The sequence below is a fragment of the Syngnathus typhle genome, linkage group LG4 (assembly GCF_033458585.1).
Source record: "Syngnathus typhle isolate RoL2023-S1 ecotype Sweden linkage group LG4, RoL_Styp_1.0, whole genome shotgun sequence".
Lineage (NCBI taxonomy): Eukaryota > Metazoa > Chordata > Actinopteri > Syngnathiformes > Syngnathidae > Syngnathus > Syngnathus typhle.
The window spans coordinates 23,295,000-23,310,949 of record NC_083741.1 but is presented as its reverse complement, the minus strand read 5'-3'; the positions used below and the strand labels follow the sequence as shown (position 1 = coordinate 23,310,949).

The 15,950-nt window shown below is 45.6% G+C and overlaps 1 protein-coding gene across 2 annotated transcripts; it reads right to left on the bottom strand.

The window, feature by feature from the left end:
• Positions 1-534: 534 nt before the first annotated feature.
• On the bottom strand, positions 535-15,577 carry acsf3 (acyl-CoA synthetase family member 3). 2 transcript variants are annotated; one of them, XM_061277338.1, is made up of 10 exons: positions 15,523-15,577; positions 14,192-15,097; positions 12,801-12,956; positions 10,154-10,308; positions 9,951-10,096; positions 7,983-8,080; positions 7,799-7,925; positions 2,274-2,408; positions 2,076-2,187; positions 535-748 (listed from the first exon to the last, which is right to left on the bottom strand). In XM_061277338.1, the coding sequence occupies exons 2-10, from the start codon at positions 14,903-14,905 to the stop codon at positions 634-636; spliced, it is 1,758 nt and encodes a 585-aa protein (XP_061133322.1). In that variant the 5' UTR covers positions 14,906-15,097; positions 15,523-15,577; the 3' UTR covers positions 535-633. The 2 variants fall into 2 exon arrangements, with proteins under 2 accessions (XP_061133322.1, XP_061133321.1); XM_061277337.1 differs by having other exon boundaries at positions 7,799-8,080.
• Between the last annotated feature and the right edge of the window lie 373 nt (positions 15,578-15,950).

Below are 15,950 nucleotides of genomic sequence, written 5' to 3'. Positions count from 1 at the left end.
GTGGCTGACTGGGGGCGGGACGGGGCCACGCATGCCGTCCTTTGCTGCTCCTGCTTGCTCATCCATTCCCGTCTGCCAGCCCACAGATCGATAGCGCTGCTCTCTTAATCAGGTCTCTGGTGGCTGTGGCCAGACCACGATGTGTGTGTGCGTGCGGACTTGTTCCATGTCACGCTTGCACTTGTGTGTCCCTTTCACACATTTCGGAATTCTCTGGCTGTTCATTAAGTTTGTTTATCCCAACCGGATCATCTTTCACTTCCTTTCTCCTTCTTCTTCTTCCGATACTTCAAAGCTTCTCCTAAGTCCTCGGCGTTTTCTTCCGCGCCTCGGCACGGCACTCCAGAAGGCATCTCCGAGTCAAGTCGGTCCCGTGGCAATCTGTTCCGAGTCGTGATGAAGACGGGCGTTGTGGAAATTGAGATGAGAGGCGAGAAGAGTTGGGCGTCCAGCTGTGGCGCTAAAGGATCCGCCTGCCGGCATCGGGCGCACCTGCGTCGCCGCAGCTGTGTCGGAAATAAATTGAGGGAACGCTTTCGAGTTTCAACACTTTATTTCGAGAGGAAAAAAAAAAATCACAACCAGATTCTTTTTGGAAGATGTTCACACGTGCTCTAAAATGGAGTTCTGAATTTACGGGAAGAAGTGTTTGAGGAGGTCCTTCTTGTTGACCTTGCCCATTTGGTTCCTCGGTATCTGCTCCACCACAAGCAGGCCGGTGGGGACGGCGCAGGACGCCATGCGCTGTCTGCAATCGCGGCGGCGGCGGCGGCGGACAACGAATTAAGACCCGTTTTCGCGCTCGCTGCCGAGGTGAGATACGCCGCGCGCGCAAACGCACGACGGCGACGCCAGTCGATAATTGCGCGCGTGCCACAACAAAGACGACACGAGCGGAAAACAATTGCACAACAAAGGCGAGGCCTGCGGCGGCGATAAGAAACGTCCTTCATGTCGCTTTCCTCGCTAATAACCCAAACGTACCTCGCAGAAACAGACCAATCCCTCCCGACAAAACAAAAGAATCGCAGATTAGAACACAAAAATAAAAGTCAAAGAAGCAGGCCCGGCTCATTTCAAGTGTTTTGCTTTTTCCCGTACGCCAAAGTTGCAGCCTAGAGCTTTTCTTTTTTTAATTCCTTAACCTACTTTACACGAGTTGTGCGCTTTGCGCTGCGAGTGAACACAATGACTCAGACCTACACGTTGGCTCGCTTGTGCTACCAACTTCTTTGGGGCAGTGTGTGTATGCGTGTGCGTGCGTGTGTGGTGGGCACGCGTGACGGAGATGGAGAGTGGCGGCTGCAGCCGGGGCACTGAGGAGTGAGCATCCATCGACTTGTTTGTCTCATTTGATCGCCTTCTTCTTCCCTGTTAGCGGCGAGTGTGCTGGTGCTGCCCATCCGCTGGCTGCCCCCCTAGCTGGAGCGTGTGTGTGTGTGTGTTTTTAGCCATATGGGTCAGCATTACAGCAAGTTGGAGCATAAGGAACACAGCAGCATATGGAGCCCGCAGCTACGCCTGCTCACTTGGACTGAAAGTCTCTCACCCACGCTGACAATGTTTCAGTGGCGTGCGTGAGAGCATCGGTCGTGCATGCGAGCGGAATAAAAAATAAAAAAACGCAAGCAGCAGATTTAAAACCTGAGCGGAATAGAAACGCTTGGTGGTTTTGTTATTCAGCTTGCGCAAGGGCCAAGTGACACGAGTCGCTACTTCTATTTCGAGTATATTTGGACTATCTGAGCATACCAAAGTGATTTGTTTCGTGTGATGCGTGAAACACGCAAATGCTAAACGGCGACCGTGAAAGCAGTGCATGAGGTCGGAATTTTAATCGGATCAAAGAAATGTCCTCGTAAAGGTAGACGGTTTTAAAACGCACACGTAGACATATATTATGAAGATGTTGATAAAGATAATAAAGAAAATAATTTAAAAAAAAATCTAAATAAATGAATAAATGAATAAATAAATAAATAAATAAATAAATAAATAAATAAATAAATAAATAAATAAATAAATAAATAAATAAATAAATAAATAAATAAATAAATAAAGATGAGCAGCGTTACCTTGCCCACGTCTTCAAATCCGGCAAGGTCAGATTGTGACCTTCCTTCAGCTGAACCACGGCGGTGACCTTTTGCCCCCACGTATCGTCCGGTGCGCCCAACACAGCCACGTCTGCACAACCAAACCAAACATTTTCAAAATCAACGTTCACGTCCAAGATGGCTGCTCGTCGGCGAGCGCATGGCAGCGGTTTTTACCCATGATGTCTGGATGAGCCAGCAGGTGGCGCTCCACTTCGAGGGCGCTGATCTTGTAGCCGCCGCTCTTGATGATGTCCACGCTGGTGCGGCCCATGATCCAATAGACGCCATCTTTGAATACCGCCGTGTCGCCTGCATGTCGAAGGAAATGAACGTTAACGTGTGTTCATTTGATATTGCATCATTGGGGTCACCGTTGAATTGGAGCCGAGCTCAGCTGGCCTAGAAGTACACCCCGGACTGGTCGCCGGCTAACCGCGGGGCACGTGAAGACAAACAAACATTCACTTTCACTTTCACACCTCCTGACTATATAGAGCAGTGCTTCTTAACCGGGCTTGAGTGAGCCCCTGGGGCTTGGTGAGTCAGGCTCACTTCAAGACGGACGCTGTGTCTGTGTGTGTGAGTGTGTGAGTGTGTGTATGTGTGTGCCCTTGAGCCTACTTGTATGATTTATGATGACACACTATGAACTAAACATCACAGTTTTTGGAAGCAGAGGAACACATGAAAAATCCACAGGAGAGAGTCCGAGCCGATACTCAAAAGCGAGACTTTCGGACTGTGTGTGTACATCATTAAAAATGCATTTTCAGCACACACACACAGGCACACATAGGGGCCAAGTGTGGGGTCTTTGGAAGGGCTCAGCTGGGCAAGGGGACGGCGAGTAGAGAAAATGGGTCAGCACCAGAAGATGTTCTTTTGGCTTATTACAGGTGGTGCATCCACAGCTGGGACTGGGAAGGGGAGGGGCCACCCAGGCGACAGCAGTCACGACTGAGTCAAGGTGGTCAGAAAAAGGAGGTCAGACTCAACACCCGGCGGCCATTTTCGGTATTTAGCAAAGAATTGCTATCAAGGTGATGACAAGCACATAACACGCACGCACCAAATTATTCCATCAATCAGATTTAAAAACTAAAACATGCTTTCATTTTATTATTTCAAAGTGACTTACTTACTCAGTCTATAACTTGAAAAATGCTGATCATTGTTTGGAAATTTGATCGGTTGATCAATTCATTGATGCATCTCCAAAAAGACTCAACGCGGACTTAACCCTTGACCTCACAGTGATTTGCTAAAAATCAGTCAGTGGCATTTTTGTGCAAGGTAAGCAGAGCTGCACAGACTAGCGTTAGTTAACTCGTGATAAACTCGGCCGCTTGGTCAAATCTTTGAGTGTTGACTCTTCCAATCACTTCCGAGACAGAAGCATAAAAGCAAAAATCTCTCTTTTTGCTGCAGGTTCAACTAACAAAGTTCACTTCAACTGCTCTGACAGCATCGGAGTAGCTTGCACAGGTGTACCTAATATTATGGCTGCGGAGCAACTCCACCCAGCCTTCACGCTTTCCTCGGACCCGTCGGCAGCATCTCTCATCGCATTGTGTGTTTACTTCTCGGCACCTATCTGTCCGTCTCCGTCTTCCACTCGCCTCGCTCGGTGGCTCGGCATCAATAGAGGGGCCCATCTGCTCCCATACATCAGGCACTTCATTTCAGTTTATTAGCTGGGATAAATCATAAATATTTCATTATACATCACGGGCGGCTGTCGCCTGCACACCGACAATTTATCACTCGCTGGCTGGCTCGCTCTCTGCCGCGCTGCCTATAAGCTTTCCAGTCTATTAAACAAGATTGATACAGAGTGTAAATTTAGATATCGGGAATTTCTTCACAGACCACTGCTCTGCGCTGATAGGCCGTGGAAGACGGGAGGGGGACGGGGGGGGGCATGTGGGCGGCAGTAAGGGGGGGCTGTTTCACTCTCCCCTTTCGTCTTCTGCCTTTCAGATGAGGGAGGAAATAAAAAGATAGCCATTAAGTAGCTAATAAGTAGCTTGTAGCTTGCGGCTTTATCGGCATCTACTTTTCTTGTGCTTCGCGGGCCTCTTTGTTTGCAAGCTGAGGCCGATAAACGGGGTGACCTTCGACCTCTGTGGAAAGTAAAACAATGCTGGTGGGTAATTGCAAAAAAAAATAAAATAAACACTAAAAGTACGCTACTTGGGTTGAGTTGGAAGCACTTCGACCTTGTGTGTGTGTGTGTGCACTTAATAGAACAGCGTGTTCAGAGGGTGGCACAAGTGGGAATTGTGATTGTGGAGGAAGAAAAAAAAAAATATTACGAGCAAGAAAGATAGGGATGTTGGTAAGTGCTGGTGTTACTGGGGCCACACAAACAACAACATGCACGCCATACATACACAAGCAGCACACACGCACAAACACACACACACACGACTGGAGGCATCCGAGCCTCTCCACCATTATGTGCCACGGCGTCAGAGGAAGATATGGCCGAATGGCTTTCTTAATTAAAACGATAAGAAGCCTAATTGCGCTGGGCTTTCATCTCATTCAGAGGCATTAAAGAAAGTGAAGGCAAACAGTGGAGAGGATGAAAAAGAAATAAAAACAGACTTCAACGGAGAGCGGAGGTCGTCGCAAAGTTTCACTTTCTCCAGGAAACTTTATTCCTCCGACAACTTGAGAATTTGCGTCACCACGTCCGTCATTGCGCTGCACGCTTCTGCGGTTGCCATGGCAACCTGCAACAAGATGATCACATCCAGCGACCAATCGGTCGCCGGTGATTTCCGCAACCCGCGCGCCGAGCCAACAGTGGGCACCTCCATTAGCGCGGCGAGGAGAACCTTATGGGCTCAAAAGACGCGAGCGCTGCCTCTTTTCGGCGGGACTGTAAACACTTTGCATACATGAATATTAATGTTGGACATTAGAGCCCAAAAGCCAAGATGGAGGACTTAATGAGGATAAATAAGAGACAGCCAAAGCGCTGAAATCTGCGCTCTGACACGATTCATCATCCTTAACTTTTGTCACAGCTCCTTTTTTGGTAATTAATATCACACAAAACAGCACTTTGCACTCGGCTGGCTGATCTCATTTGTTTCATATAATGCAATTAAAGGCGCTGCGATTGCTTTATGGTAATGTCACTGATGAGATTGCCTCTTCACAAGTCGATAACAAGCCCAAGTTGAGGATTGATGTCTGTCTCAGATCTGGCAAAGTGCTTAGTCGCCATTTACATGCTTCTGTTCTACGCTCAAACGCACAAAAGCGAAGGTGGGAAGGAGACTCTTTGTCAAAATTCACATAAAAAGTCCTGGATCTTCTCGAGTCGTAGCATCGCGTTCAAGGGCAAAGCGGGAAGTGACGCCCGCGCAAACAAATAAACAAACCTTCACACAGCTGACGAATGAACGGCTTAACCCATTTCCAAAAGTTCAACGGGAAACCCGCCGGTGCTCCGACGTATGTGGGAGGGAGGGAGGGAGGGAGGGGAAGAGAAGGGAGGGAGGGGAAGGGAGGGGACCGCTGGGAGGCGGGAGAGTTGCTTTGTGTGACATTTGGCTTGGCAGGACATCGTGGGACTGCGGGTGAAATGTGACATTGCCGGACAAAGAGAAGAAGAGAGCAAAAGATCTGCTGGCCGTAAAAGAGCTTCGACCATGAGCAGTTTGGGATCTTTCATTAAAATTTTGAATTGATAAAAAAATGATTCAGTTAAAATGGATAAAAAAAAAAAAAAAAAAAAAGAATTTAAAAGAAATTTAAAATATACCGTAAATTCCGGACTATAAGCCGCGCCTTTTTTCCAAAATTTTGAACCCTGCGGCTTATAGTCAGGTGCGGCTTATATAAGGATTTTTTTTCGTGATTTTCGTGATGACTTGATCACTTTTATACACTGCGGTATCTTGAAGAAAAAAACAACAACAAAAATACTATTTTGAAACACTACTATGGCTGCTGCTTATTCTGGCTGTGTTGCTTGTGACTATTCTGAGCTTTAGTAGGAATGCACGCTAGGTGACCTGCGTCAAAGGGCTCTAAACCCTTCGTCACAGGCAATGTTTAGAAAGACATGTTAAAGTACGTTATTAAAACTTTACAAAGGCTTTCTGTGAACGGTCTTTCTTTGTAAAAAAAACGCGTGTGCACGTGCGGCTTATAGTCCGGTGCGGCTTATATAACAGAAAAACTAAAATATCCCCCAATTTTAGCTGGTGCGGTTTATAGTCCGGTGTGGCTTATAGTCCGGAATTTACGGTAACAATTAAAAAATAAATCATGAGCAGCCTTTTCTGGAGGTGCGTCCGTGTGTGTGGAGGTCAACGACAAACATTGTGAGCTCTGCGTCGCTTCGCAAAGATGGACAAACAGGGGTGTTAAAAAAGAGAAAAGTCCGAAAGAATCAATGCGCTCGGAGATGTTTGTGAGGTTGAGTGGACAGAGCGAGCACTCGGGGGAAGGCGACAGCTTCCCTATAGAGCTGCCAGTCAAGCCCACTCGCACTCCACCAGACACCTCCAGCCGGCCCAGGGGTTATTGATTTGAATTCTCACGCTTCTTTTCTTCTTCAATTCCATCTTTCGTTGGCCATTTCTCCTCTTTTTCTTTGGCCGTCAGCATCTTCGACGAAACGCCTTTCGACTAAGACTTCATCTTACTCGCTGGCGCAAAAACAACGATTTTTCATTTTCTGCCGCCAATGAGTTCTTTTCTTTGAACTCAACAATTCTGCCGGTTTATCTCCGACGATGCCTGACTCGGGGTGGGCGGGGGGGGGGGGAAAGAAACCGGCCAAGTTTCATCTTCGGCGTGTGTGTGCGCGCCGAATGAAGATTACGGCCCGCTCGTGGCCGACGCACTCCTTCCTTCACGCTACAAATGATGACGAATGGAACGATATTCATAGCTACGGCTATTTATAGCAGATTCGGTCCATTTAATTATACGAGAAAGACGTTGGATCTGTAGACTCTATCTGTCATGTAATTGTGTGCCCGGTTAAAAGGAATAAAAACGGTTGAGAAGCACGACAGATAAAAGCACATCTTGTGAAAGCGACAAAGTGGCAAGCGTCGCTCAATTCTTCTCCGCCTCACGTCGAGGCAAAAAAAAAAAAAAGCGCCAAACAAGGTGAGTCGGACAAGTGCGATGGGCGCAAAAAGAAAGCTTGCGGGTGTGACCATGAAGAGGCCCAAAACAAAGCCAAGTGAGCACATTGGAGAAGACAGCAAAGTATGTTCTGAAAAAAAAGTTCTGAGTTTTTCATGACCTGCCTCAGCTTGGTTAAAATGATTTTTTTTTTTGCTCCATCCCAGTCCACCTGTGCCATTCTACGTACATGTATGCGTGTGTCCGGTCTGCGGGGAGCAGATTGCTCAGGCTCTCATTATGCGTCCAGCGGCTGTAATGGAGTGTGACAGCCTGGTGCTGTGCTGAAGATCTCTGTCCTTCCAGGCCGCAAAGCCAATTAAACACACTGGGCTTGCTCTCCAGCACTCTTTCACAAGTCATCCTCACCTTGTCATTGCTGACTCTTTACAACTGCCTGCCTTCTCCTAGCTCATCCTCTCTTTGCTTCCGGTCATCTGCATGTCTATTTTTTTTTTTTTTTTTTAAACTTGTGCAATTAGCGTCCCTCTGGCAGAAGAACGGAGAGCATGAAGGATGAAAAGCGCTGGAGTGAGACTTGCCTGTTTTGAACCAGCCGTCATCTGCAAAAGAGGCGATGGTGTCTTGAGGTTTGTTCCAATACTCCTTAAAGACACACGGACCTCGGACGAGCAGTTCCCCTTCCTTCCCTTCCAGACCTGGCCGTAGCTGCGAGAGAGGTCGTTTAGAGGTCACGAATGTCTTTATTGAGGAGTTGCCACCTACCTGGTTCTCCCTGTGGTTTCCCTCCACAATGATGGTGTTGTTCATGTTTTCCAAGACAATGCGCACTTCCACGCCAGGCAGCGGCAAGCCGACAGCTCCTGCCGCACACGGATTGACCTCGCAAGTTAGAGACAAAAGGTTGACACGTGGCCTTGGAGGAAAAAATAAAGTCAAATACTTGTTTGACAGTCGAGCATTTACCGACGTTCCCTTGTTGAAAAATGAAGAAAATATAATATTTTTAAAAAATAAAATATGTACCGTATTTTCCGGACTATAAGGCGCACCGGACTATAAGGCGCACCGTTAATGCATCATGTCAGATTTTTAATCCAAATCAAATCATTCTCCATTTGATCTTTTTTATTTCAACTTCAGACGCAACAAATGACTTTATAATCACAAAATAATGATCCATAGTCTTTTTGATTCATGATTCATAGTCTTCAGCCGGCCACTTATGATTGATTTCATGACACAATGCTTCGGCCCAGTTTAAATTTAGGAATTTGGTCCATATATAAGGCGCACTGGACTATAAGGCGCACTGTCGGCCTTTGAGAAAATTTTAGGTTTTTAGGTATAGTCTGGAAAATACGGTAACTCTCTACATGGCTTATTTGTTTGAGAGTCGAGCAAGTTGCGCTCCTTCCTTTTTAACTTGCTTCTTTCAGCACTGCCTGACTGCAGCTGAGTGCACGACAAGGCCTTTTCTCATTTTGATCAAGTTGAATTTCCCGTCTTTGTTTTGCTTTGATGGCTTTTATCTTGAGCACTTTCTGGCTTTCTTTGTGGCGCCGTTGTGTGGCAGCCTTATGAGAGCCTGTTGAGTTGCGCTCATGCCATTTGTGCGTCTTTTGTATACCCACTCTGTGGTATGAATACTGCTGGGGCCTGAATTTCCCCACCCCTGGGGATCAATAAATATTCAATCAATCAATCAATCAATCAATCAATCCCAAGCGCGAGAGTGTTTAAGTCAAACAAAAAGCGCAATGTCAAACTAAAACGTCTCCCTTATCTTCCGTGAGCATTTGCCAATCCAGATGCATATTTTCATGAGATGCAAAGCACATGTGTGCAAGGGCAGCGTGACCTAGAATCACGTACTGCTCTTTATCTACAATGCTCTCAAACTGTAAGACGCAAAAAAAAAAATAGGCCAGACACATAGATGCCCCACATACAGAGAAACGGAACCAAAAAACTCTTTGTTTTCGGGGGGGATGAAAATCAAATAAAAGCACAGAGGACGATTCCACCTCCCCCTTTTTTCCCCTCTGCTTGCTATTGATCTACTTGAACCGACTTTAAGAGCAAAAGTAGCATCCCCGCTCCGGCAAGTGCCTGTTTACGCTCACACCTGTGAACACGCCAAAAGGCGGCGACGTCTCTTCAAACTCCTCCTAATAAGCGCCTGAGAGGAATCAAACGCAGCCGCCTCGGTTGATAGCAAACAACTCAACGACCGTCAAACAAAAACAACACCCCCACAAAGACAAGCTGCAAGCTAATTAGCTTTAGCTGTCAGTGGGAGAGGTGGCCGGGGAACAGCGGGATGGAAACGGGAAGGTGGAGGTAGAAGAAGAAGGGAAATGAGGAGGGGAGGGGCAAAAAAAAAAAAGCTTCTGATCCGACCTCATTTCAAGACTTGGCTTTTATTGTCTACGTGTCTGCAGACCTAATACGAGCTTCATGGACGTCTGGGAAGGGCTCCATTTGTTCTCTGACTCATCTTACCGTGTGTAAATAAATCTAAGGTGCTAATATAATAATCAGAAAATATTTATCTGACAGCAATAAAAGGAAATGAGTTTAGCATCAGACTATAAGGCACAATTCAAATCCTTTCATTCTCATCAAAATCTACCGTATGCCCTAGAGGAGATGGAAATTTGCCAAAACTGCATCCTGCTGGTCAGGAAATACGGTAATATGAGGTGGGACATGCTTTTCGACATGCGCTACCTGGGACGCGCGGGCCCTTCAGAGGATTGGACAGCGCCATGCCGATCTCCGTCATGCCGTAGCGCTCCAGCAGCGTGTGCCCCGTGATTTCCTGCCAGCGTTGCAGAGTGGGCAGCGGGAGAGCAGCAGAGCCGGAGACCATCAGTCTGAAGCGAGACGCCATTTTGTTTCTTATGTATGCTTTTTAAATGACAAATCCGTACCTGATTTTTTCTTTGCACACTGCTCTGACAAAGTCCTTGACGTGGGGCTGGGTCAAGTGCTGGTCGTAATAGTGGATGAGTTTGGAGTAGATGGTTGGCACGGCCATGAAAACCGTAACGGCTGGAGCTTTGGAGCTCAGCAGCATCTCCCATACCTGGGAAGAGAGAAAGGGGAGGGGGAGATGAGCTTGGCTTCCGACGGAAGAGGGCAGAAGGCAAAAGGCGATAAAGACACGCTGATGGACGGGACCAATACGAATTGAAATGGAGTAGAAAGCGTTACGTTCGCATTTGCATGCCATTAAAAAAAAGAAAAGAGCCTTTTTGTTTCTTTTATTTGATGCAAATGGCAGGTTGCCGTCCGTGGACGAGGCGGCCTCATATGAAAGCTGTCAACGCGGCTTTTGAAAAGGTCACAGAGAGGAAAAGAGCCGACTGCTGTGGGGCACGACTGACACATTGGGCAGCTACCGAATGTGCTTTTCTTTTTTATTTGTATTTTTTTTTTTAAGAGATGCCACACATGCTCTTCTCTATTCTGTGGAGCAAACAAGCAATCCTTCCTGTAAGCCAAACACCAATGTGATAAGGCTGAAAAACATTTGAAACAATTCATGGCCTTCCTTCCATCCGTCACATCAACGCCGATGATTGCGGCAAGACTCTTCTTTAAGTCCGTCTCCTCTACCTGTGCCCGCGAGACAAATGCTCCTCCCCGGCTGTCTCCCTGTCGACTTATCCTCACTTGGTCAACATTAATTCCAGCTCAATTTGCAGCTTCTCTGTACTTCCATCTCTGCTGACTAGCATGGCAGCACCTCCCTCCCTCCCTCCCTGATTGTCATTCACGGGACTTCAAAACGGCAATCAAATAGGATCAACTTGTTTCGGGCTGACGACAGATTCAAGGATATTTCAATCAGGTCCCCCCCTTTTTTTTTTTAAATCATCTCTCCCATTTCCTTCCTTTTTCTAACACGGTGGTATTACAAGCTCCTCTAAACAGGAGGGTGCGCCTGCCCTACACAGCAGATAGTGACAAGGGAATTATTAACTGGCTCGGACTTGACCACCGCGGGCGCTGTCCATCATGACCAGTCGAGCGCTTCCACCGAGTCCACTCCGAAGGGGAGAGGAAGGCAATTTGTGTCCGTCAAAGAGCTGGCCTCCACCTCGGGGACGGGACGCAGGGAGAACCCAAATGCATGAGCTGCATGCTGAACAACTCAGTGAGCTCAAGGCGGGAACCAAATACAAACGCCGCCTTTCCCGACACGGTCAGCATCCGAGGTGCAATGATTTTGTTTGTTGCAGAACGTGTGACGTGTTAACAAACTATGGTAAGAAATAGGAACGGGCGATACCGGCCTTATTTTAAGGTATCGGTACTCGTCGATACCAGCCACCGATACTTAAGGAAAACAAAATCTGAAATGGAGCAAGTCCTCCACAGCGATACTCTGTTCACAATTTTCTGTCATTGCATGAAATGAAACTTGATCTACCAAAAGTACCTGAAGTCGTCGTCGGTGAATATTAAAAGGGTGAATAGTCATGCTGGCAATAAAAGCCAAGGAGGGAAAGTTGGGAGGAAAGAAAGAGAGCAAGAAAGACAAAAGAGAAATACTTTGTGGCTTTGCATGGTCTCTGAATGTAATAAAGAAAATCTAATTTGGCTTTCCGCCATAAAGACATTTGGAAGAATTAACCTTGGAGTGGTCTGAAATGATGATGGACATTTTTCCAATATGTTCTAACATTTTACGGCTCCATCTTTAAATTGATTACGAAGATTAAATTAAGTAGTCAGTAGATTTGGTGATAATGGAAGAACTCACGGTCTCGCACGTTTCTAATCCGCTTGCATTAAAACACTTGCGTTCATAAATCATTCGGCGGTATTAAATATCGGTTACGAGCCGCATGATATTGCTCAAAGTTGATTTGGAGCCAATCAATCGGTATTCTACCTCTTTGTGAGTATCTTTGAAAAACTGCTGCCTCCTTTTACCCTTCAGAGAACTTGAGGGATAAAACAAAGTGACTCTTGAGCATTTCATCAAGCAAGTCCAACTTCAGGGGAAGGACAATGAAGACTTTTTTTTTTTTTCCCCCCACTTTGTGGTCGGGTCCACAAGGTCATGGAGAACAGTGGCATACTGATGACTACAAGATTGTGCCAAACGCCTTTCTGACACTTCCAAGTGTCCTTCAAGGGGCTTTGCTTCCCGTCTACACGTTAAAGCTCCTTGGAAAAAAAAAACATATCTTTACGTTGGGAAAGGGTTGAGTCGTCACTCCTTTTGTATTCTGGAGACGCGCGCGCGCACCTTAGCGGCGGCATCATTCGTCAACGTCGGCGGCTCATCGATTGATCCGCTGCTTAAGCTCTTACCGTGAGTCGGCATTGGTCAGATACAAAGCCGCGCGGGGCAATTAATCACCGGGCCCAAAACACTTAGCCTGACAGGGATGGAGGGAGGAAGAGGAGAAGAAAAGTAGAGCGGAGGAGGAGAGACACTGAGAAGCAGATAGGAAATTACAGCACAGTTGATGCAAAATGGCCGAACTGTACGGTTTTTTTTTTGGACTGCTTTCTCCACCTCTGCCAGAGAACAAGTCAAGAGTAAGAAAGCACCATGTTGACCTTTTGGGGATGGAAATCAGGCAGCATGACGCAAGTGGCGCCGACCCAAAGAGGGCACAGCAGCTTGTTTACGATGCCGTGCACGTGGTGGAGCGGCAGCGTGTGGAGGATGACGTCATCGCGGGACCACGCCCACTCCGACACCAGACACCGCACCTGAAGGGCAGAAAGGATGATTTGACTTCCAGATTGAAGAGATAACGGCAGCAAAAAAAAAAAGTGTTTATCCTGACAAACACAATCAGCAACGTTAGCATGATGATTTTTTTTTACCCACCATTTACATATGAGCAACTACTCCAAATTCACAAATGGCGTTTATTGCTCAGTGTTGCAAAAAAAACAACAACACATTGAATACGTTTTGCACAAATTGTAGCAAAGCCGAGTTTGTGCCAACTGCAATTTAGGCCGGGAGAAAAAGGATGGTGGCCAAATGTATTGATGTGGAAACGTCAAAGGGCCTTTGTCAACACGATTGCACCATTTACATCAATTAATTCATCAATCAATCAGGTGCTGGGCAAGACGTTTCAGTTCAGTTCAGGTGTTGTTGTTTTTTGTGAGGGACCAATTGCAGGTTTAGTAGCTGAGGCTTGTTCAGGTGGACCACATAAAACATATACAATTGTATCATTATCCTTCATTTAAAACAAGATTGTGAAGTTTTCCAGGAACTTTGATTAGTTGAATTTAATATATTCTGAGAAAAAAAAAACTTAATTCGACAGATCAAGCGGAGACAAATGAAGCTCTGACAACACTCGAAATGATTTGATTTTCCGCACTAATAGACAAGTGGGTCAATTTGACTCGAAACTATACAGCAAAATCTTCTGGAGATCTTTAATGGCATAAATTAGAGCTAATTAAGAAAGCTAGACGGGAACAAAAGAGGAATTATGCTAATCAAAGAGCGCGCGCGTGTGTGTGTGTGCATGCGTGTGTTAGAGGTGATGTAAGACATCAGTTGTTGAATTTAAAAACATGTTTTGAATTAATGGCATAATAAAGTGGCACTCTCTTTCCTTCGTGTCTGACACGTTCTGTAGAAAGTCTCAAAATAAAAAAATGACGACCGTTTTTTTTCTCTCCCAAATACTTGAATAAAAATAGTCACTCTTTAATTATCTTGTCTTAAAAGTCGTGCTGCACACTTTTACTTTCACTTGAAATGCAAATATGTCTTGAAATATTCTATCACAATATGATGAAATTTCAATTGTGTCCATTGACTCCCAAAGCAGTGTGCCTAACATCCATCAGTCGTGGACGCTGATTGACTGATCTAAATAAAAGATCATTTGACAGCTTCATTTAACATCAGTCTGATAAGAAAATTGCAGAAACATTTATTCAAATCGCCAAAGTGCCAAAAAGCAATGACCTACCATGGCTTGAATGCTGCCGTGCGTGTGAAGAACGCCCTTGGGCCTCCCGGTCGTACCGCTAGTGTAGATGATCATGGCCGGCCGCTCGGTCCAGTCCGTGCTGGCCGCGTCCGCATCTTGGCCGTCGTCGCTGTTTAAAGTGTCGAGTTTGGAAGTGGGGGGAAGTGGGAGGTAAGGCAGCGACAGTCTCTGTGCCAGGGCTTCCGAGATTTCAGCAAAGGGCTGCCCGGCCACCAACAGAGCACTATGGGAGTCTCTTACGATGTACTCGAGTTCTGATGCCGGGTGTTTTTTGTAGAGCGGAACCGCCGTCCCGCCGCTCATCCAAATGGCCCACTGGGCCACCGTATAGGAAGCATCATTCGCACACAGGAAGGAGATGGGTCGACCTTCCAGGCATCCCGAGTCAGAGTGTAGCGCGGCGTTGATTCTTCCCGCAAGGCCCAGGCTGCTAGCGTACAGCTGCTTGTAGCTATGGCTGCCACTCGAGTCGATCACGGCCGTTCGCTCTCCAAATGCTGGAGCTCGAGCAAACGCCGGCTTCCGGGGGATTCTGGACGAGGGAGCTCTCGTCGGGGTATGAGCTCTCCTCTGGACCGCATTTACTAAAAACCATCGTCTTGGATGGGAAGACCAACAATTCAGGTCAACACTGGATTCCAAGTAACACCTCCACTTCAGAGAGAAGCGTGCAACGACACATCTTGACAACATGGTTGAGTTAGCTCGCTCAGAACGGTCCCACTTTAATCATCACCATGGTTGACATCTCAAAGATGGGATTCAGAAGGAACCAGAAGTCGGTGCACAATTTCCTCATGGGTCAATATTGACAAAGTGTCCTCCGCAACTGAAGTTGGTGCACAATTTCCTCATGGGTCAATATTGACAAAATGTCCTCTGCAACTGATCAGATAAAAACAAACAAGATAGTTGAATATTAATATGATGTGAATATTTAGACACGTGCTGATATTCATCAACAGATTAGGTAGACACAATGAGTGCATGCAAGGGTAGTGACATGAATTAGTTACCTAAAAGTGATCATGTTGGAATATATTAAATGCTACTTTATTGACAGATTTATCACAATTTCAATGTTTGTTTTCATCACTTGAGGAAAAAATCATTTAACTTTCTAAATTCCTACATTTAGTGCAGAAGCTTATTGTTTTGGGTAAATAGAAATGTCTTGCGACGATTTGACGTTTAACACAACTAAAGATCAGGTACGGTGAAACGACCAAACAGAAATATTATTTTTCGCAAAGGGTAATTTAATTATGTTTGACTAAAACACTACTGTTTACTTATTATTTGAACCTTACCCAGAAGCCGGTATCCTCATTGTGAAGGACGGTGCAATCAATAATAATGCCGGTAGGAAACACGAACCGCCAGAAAAGTTGTTCCCCCTTAAATCAACACAAATCAGCGCTTTCAGTGTGGTGGCCATTCTAAAATAAAATAAAATAAAATAAAATAAAATAAAATAAAATAAAATAAAATAAAATAAAATAAAATAAAATAAAATAAAATAAAATAAAATAAAATAAAATAAAATAAAATAAAATAAAATAAAATAAAATAAAATAAAATAAAGGCATCACTGTTCATTCTTTCAGTATTGGTATCTTAATTATTCCTCCCACAAATAGTCAAATATTAGTGTTGAAATGTATTCATTTGTTTCATTTTCCCCCAACATGCTTTAAAATTTTTCTTAGAGTTAGACTCAAAAGGTCAAAAGGTTATT

Bases quoted from the DNA above. Each gene is read 5' to 3' on its own strand.
- acsf3 (XM_061277337.1), bottom strand. From the start codon at position 14,905: ATGTTGTCAAGATGTGTCGTTGCACGCTTCTCTCTGAAGTGGAGGTGT. The intron at 10,309-12,800 runs GTCAACATGGTG...CTCTCTTCCCAG, and splicing joins CTGATTTCCATCCCCAAAAG to GTATGGGAGATGCTGCTGAG. The intron at 8,081-9,950 runs GTAGCGCATGTC...CGTGTGCGGCAG, and splicing joins GAAGGGCCCGCGCGTCCCAG to GAGCTGTCGGCTTGCCGCTG.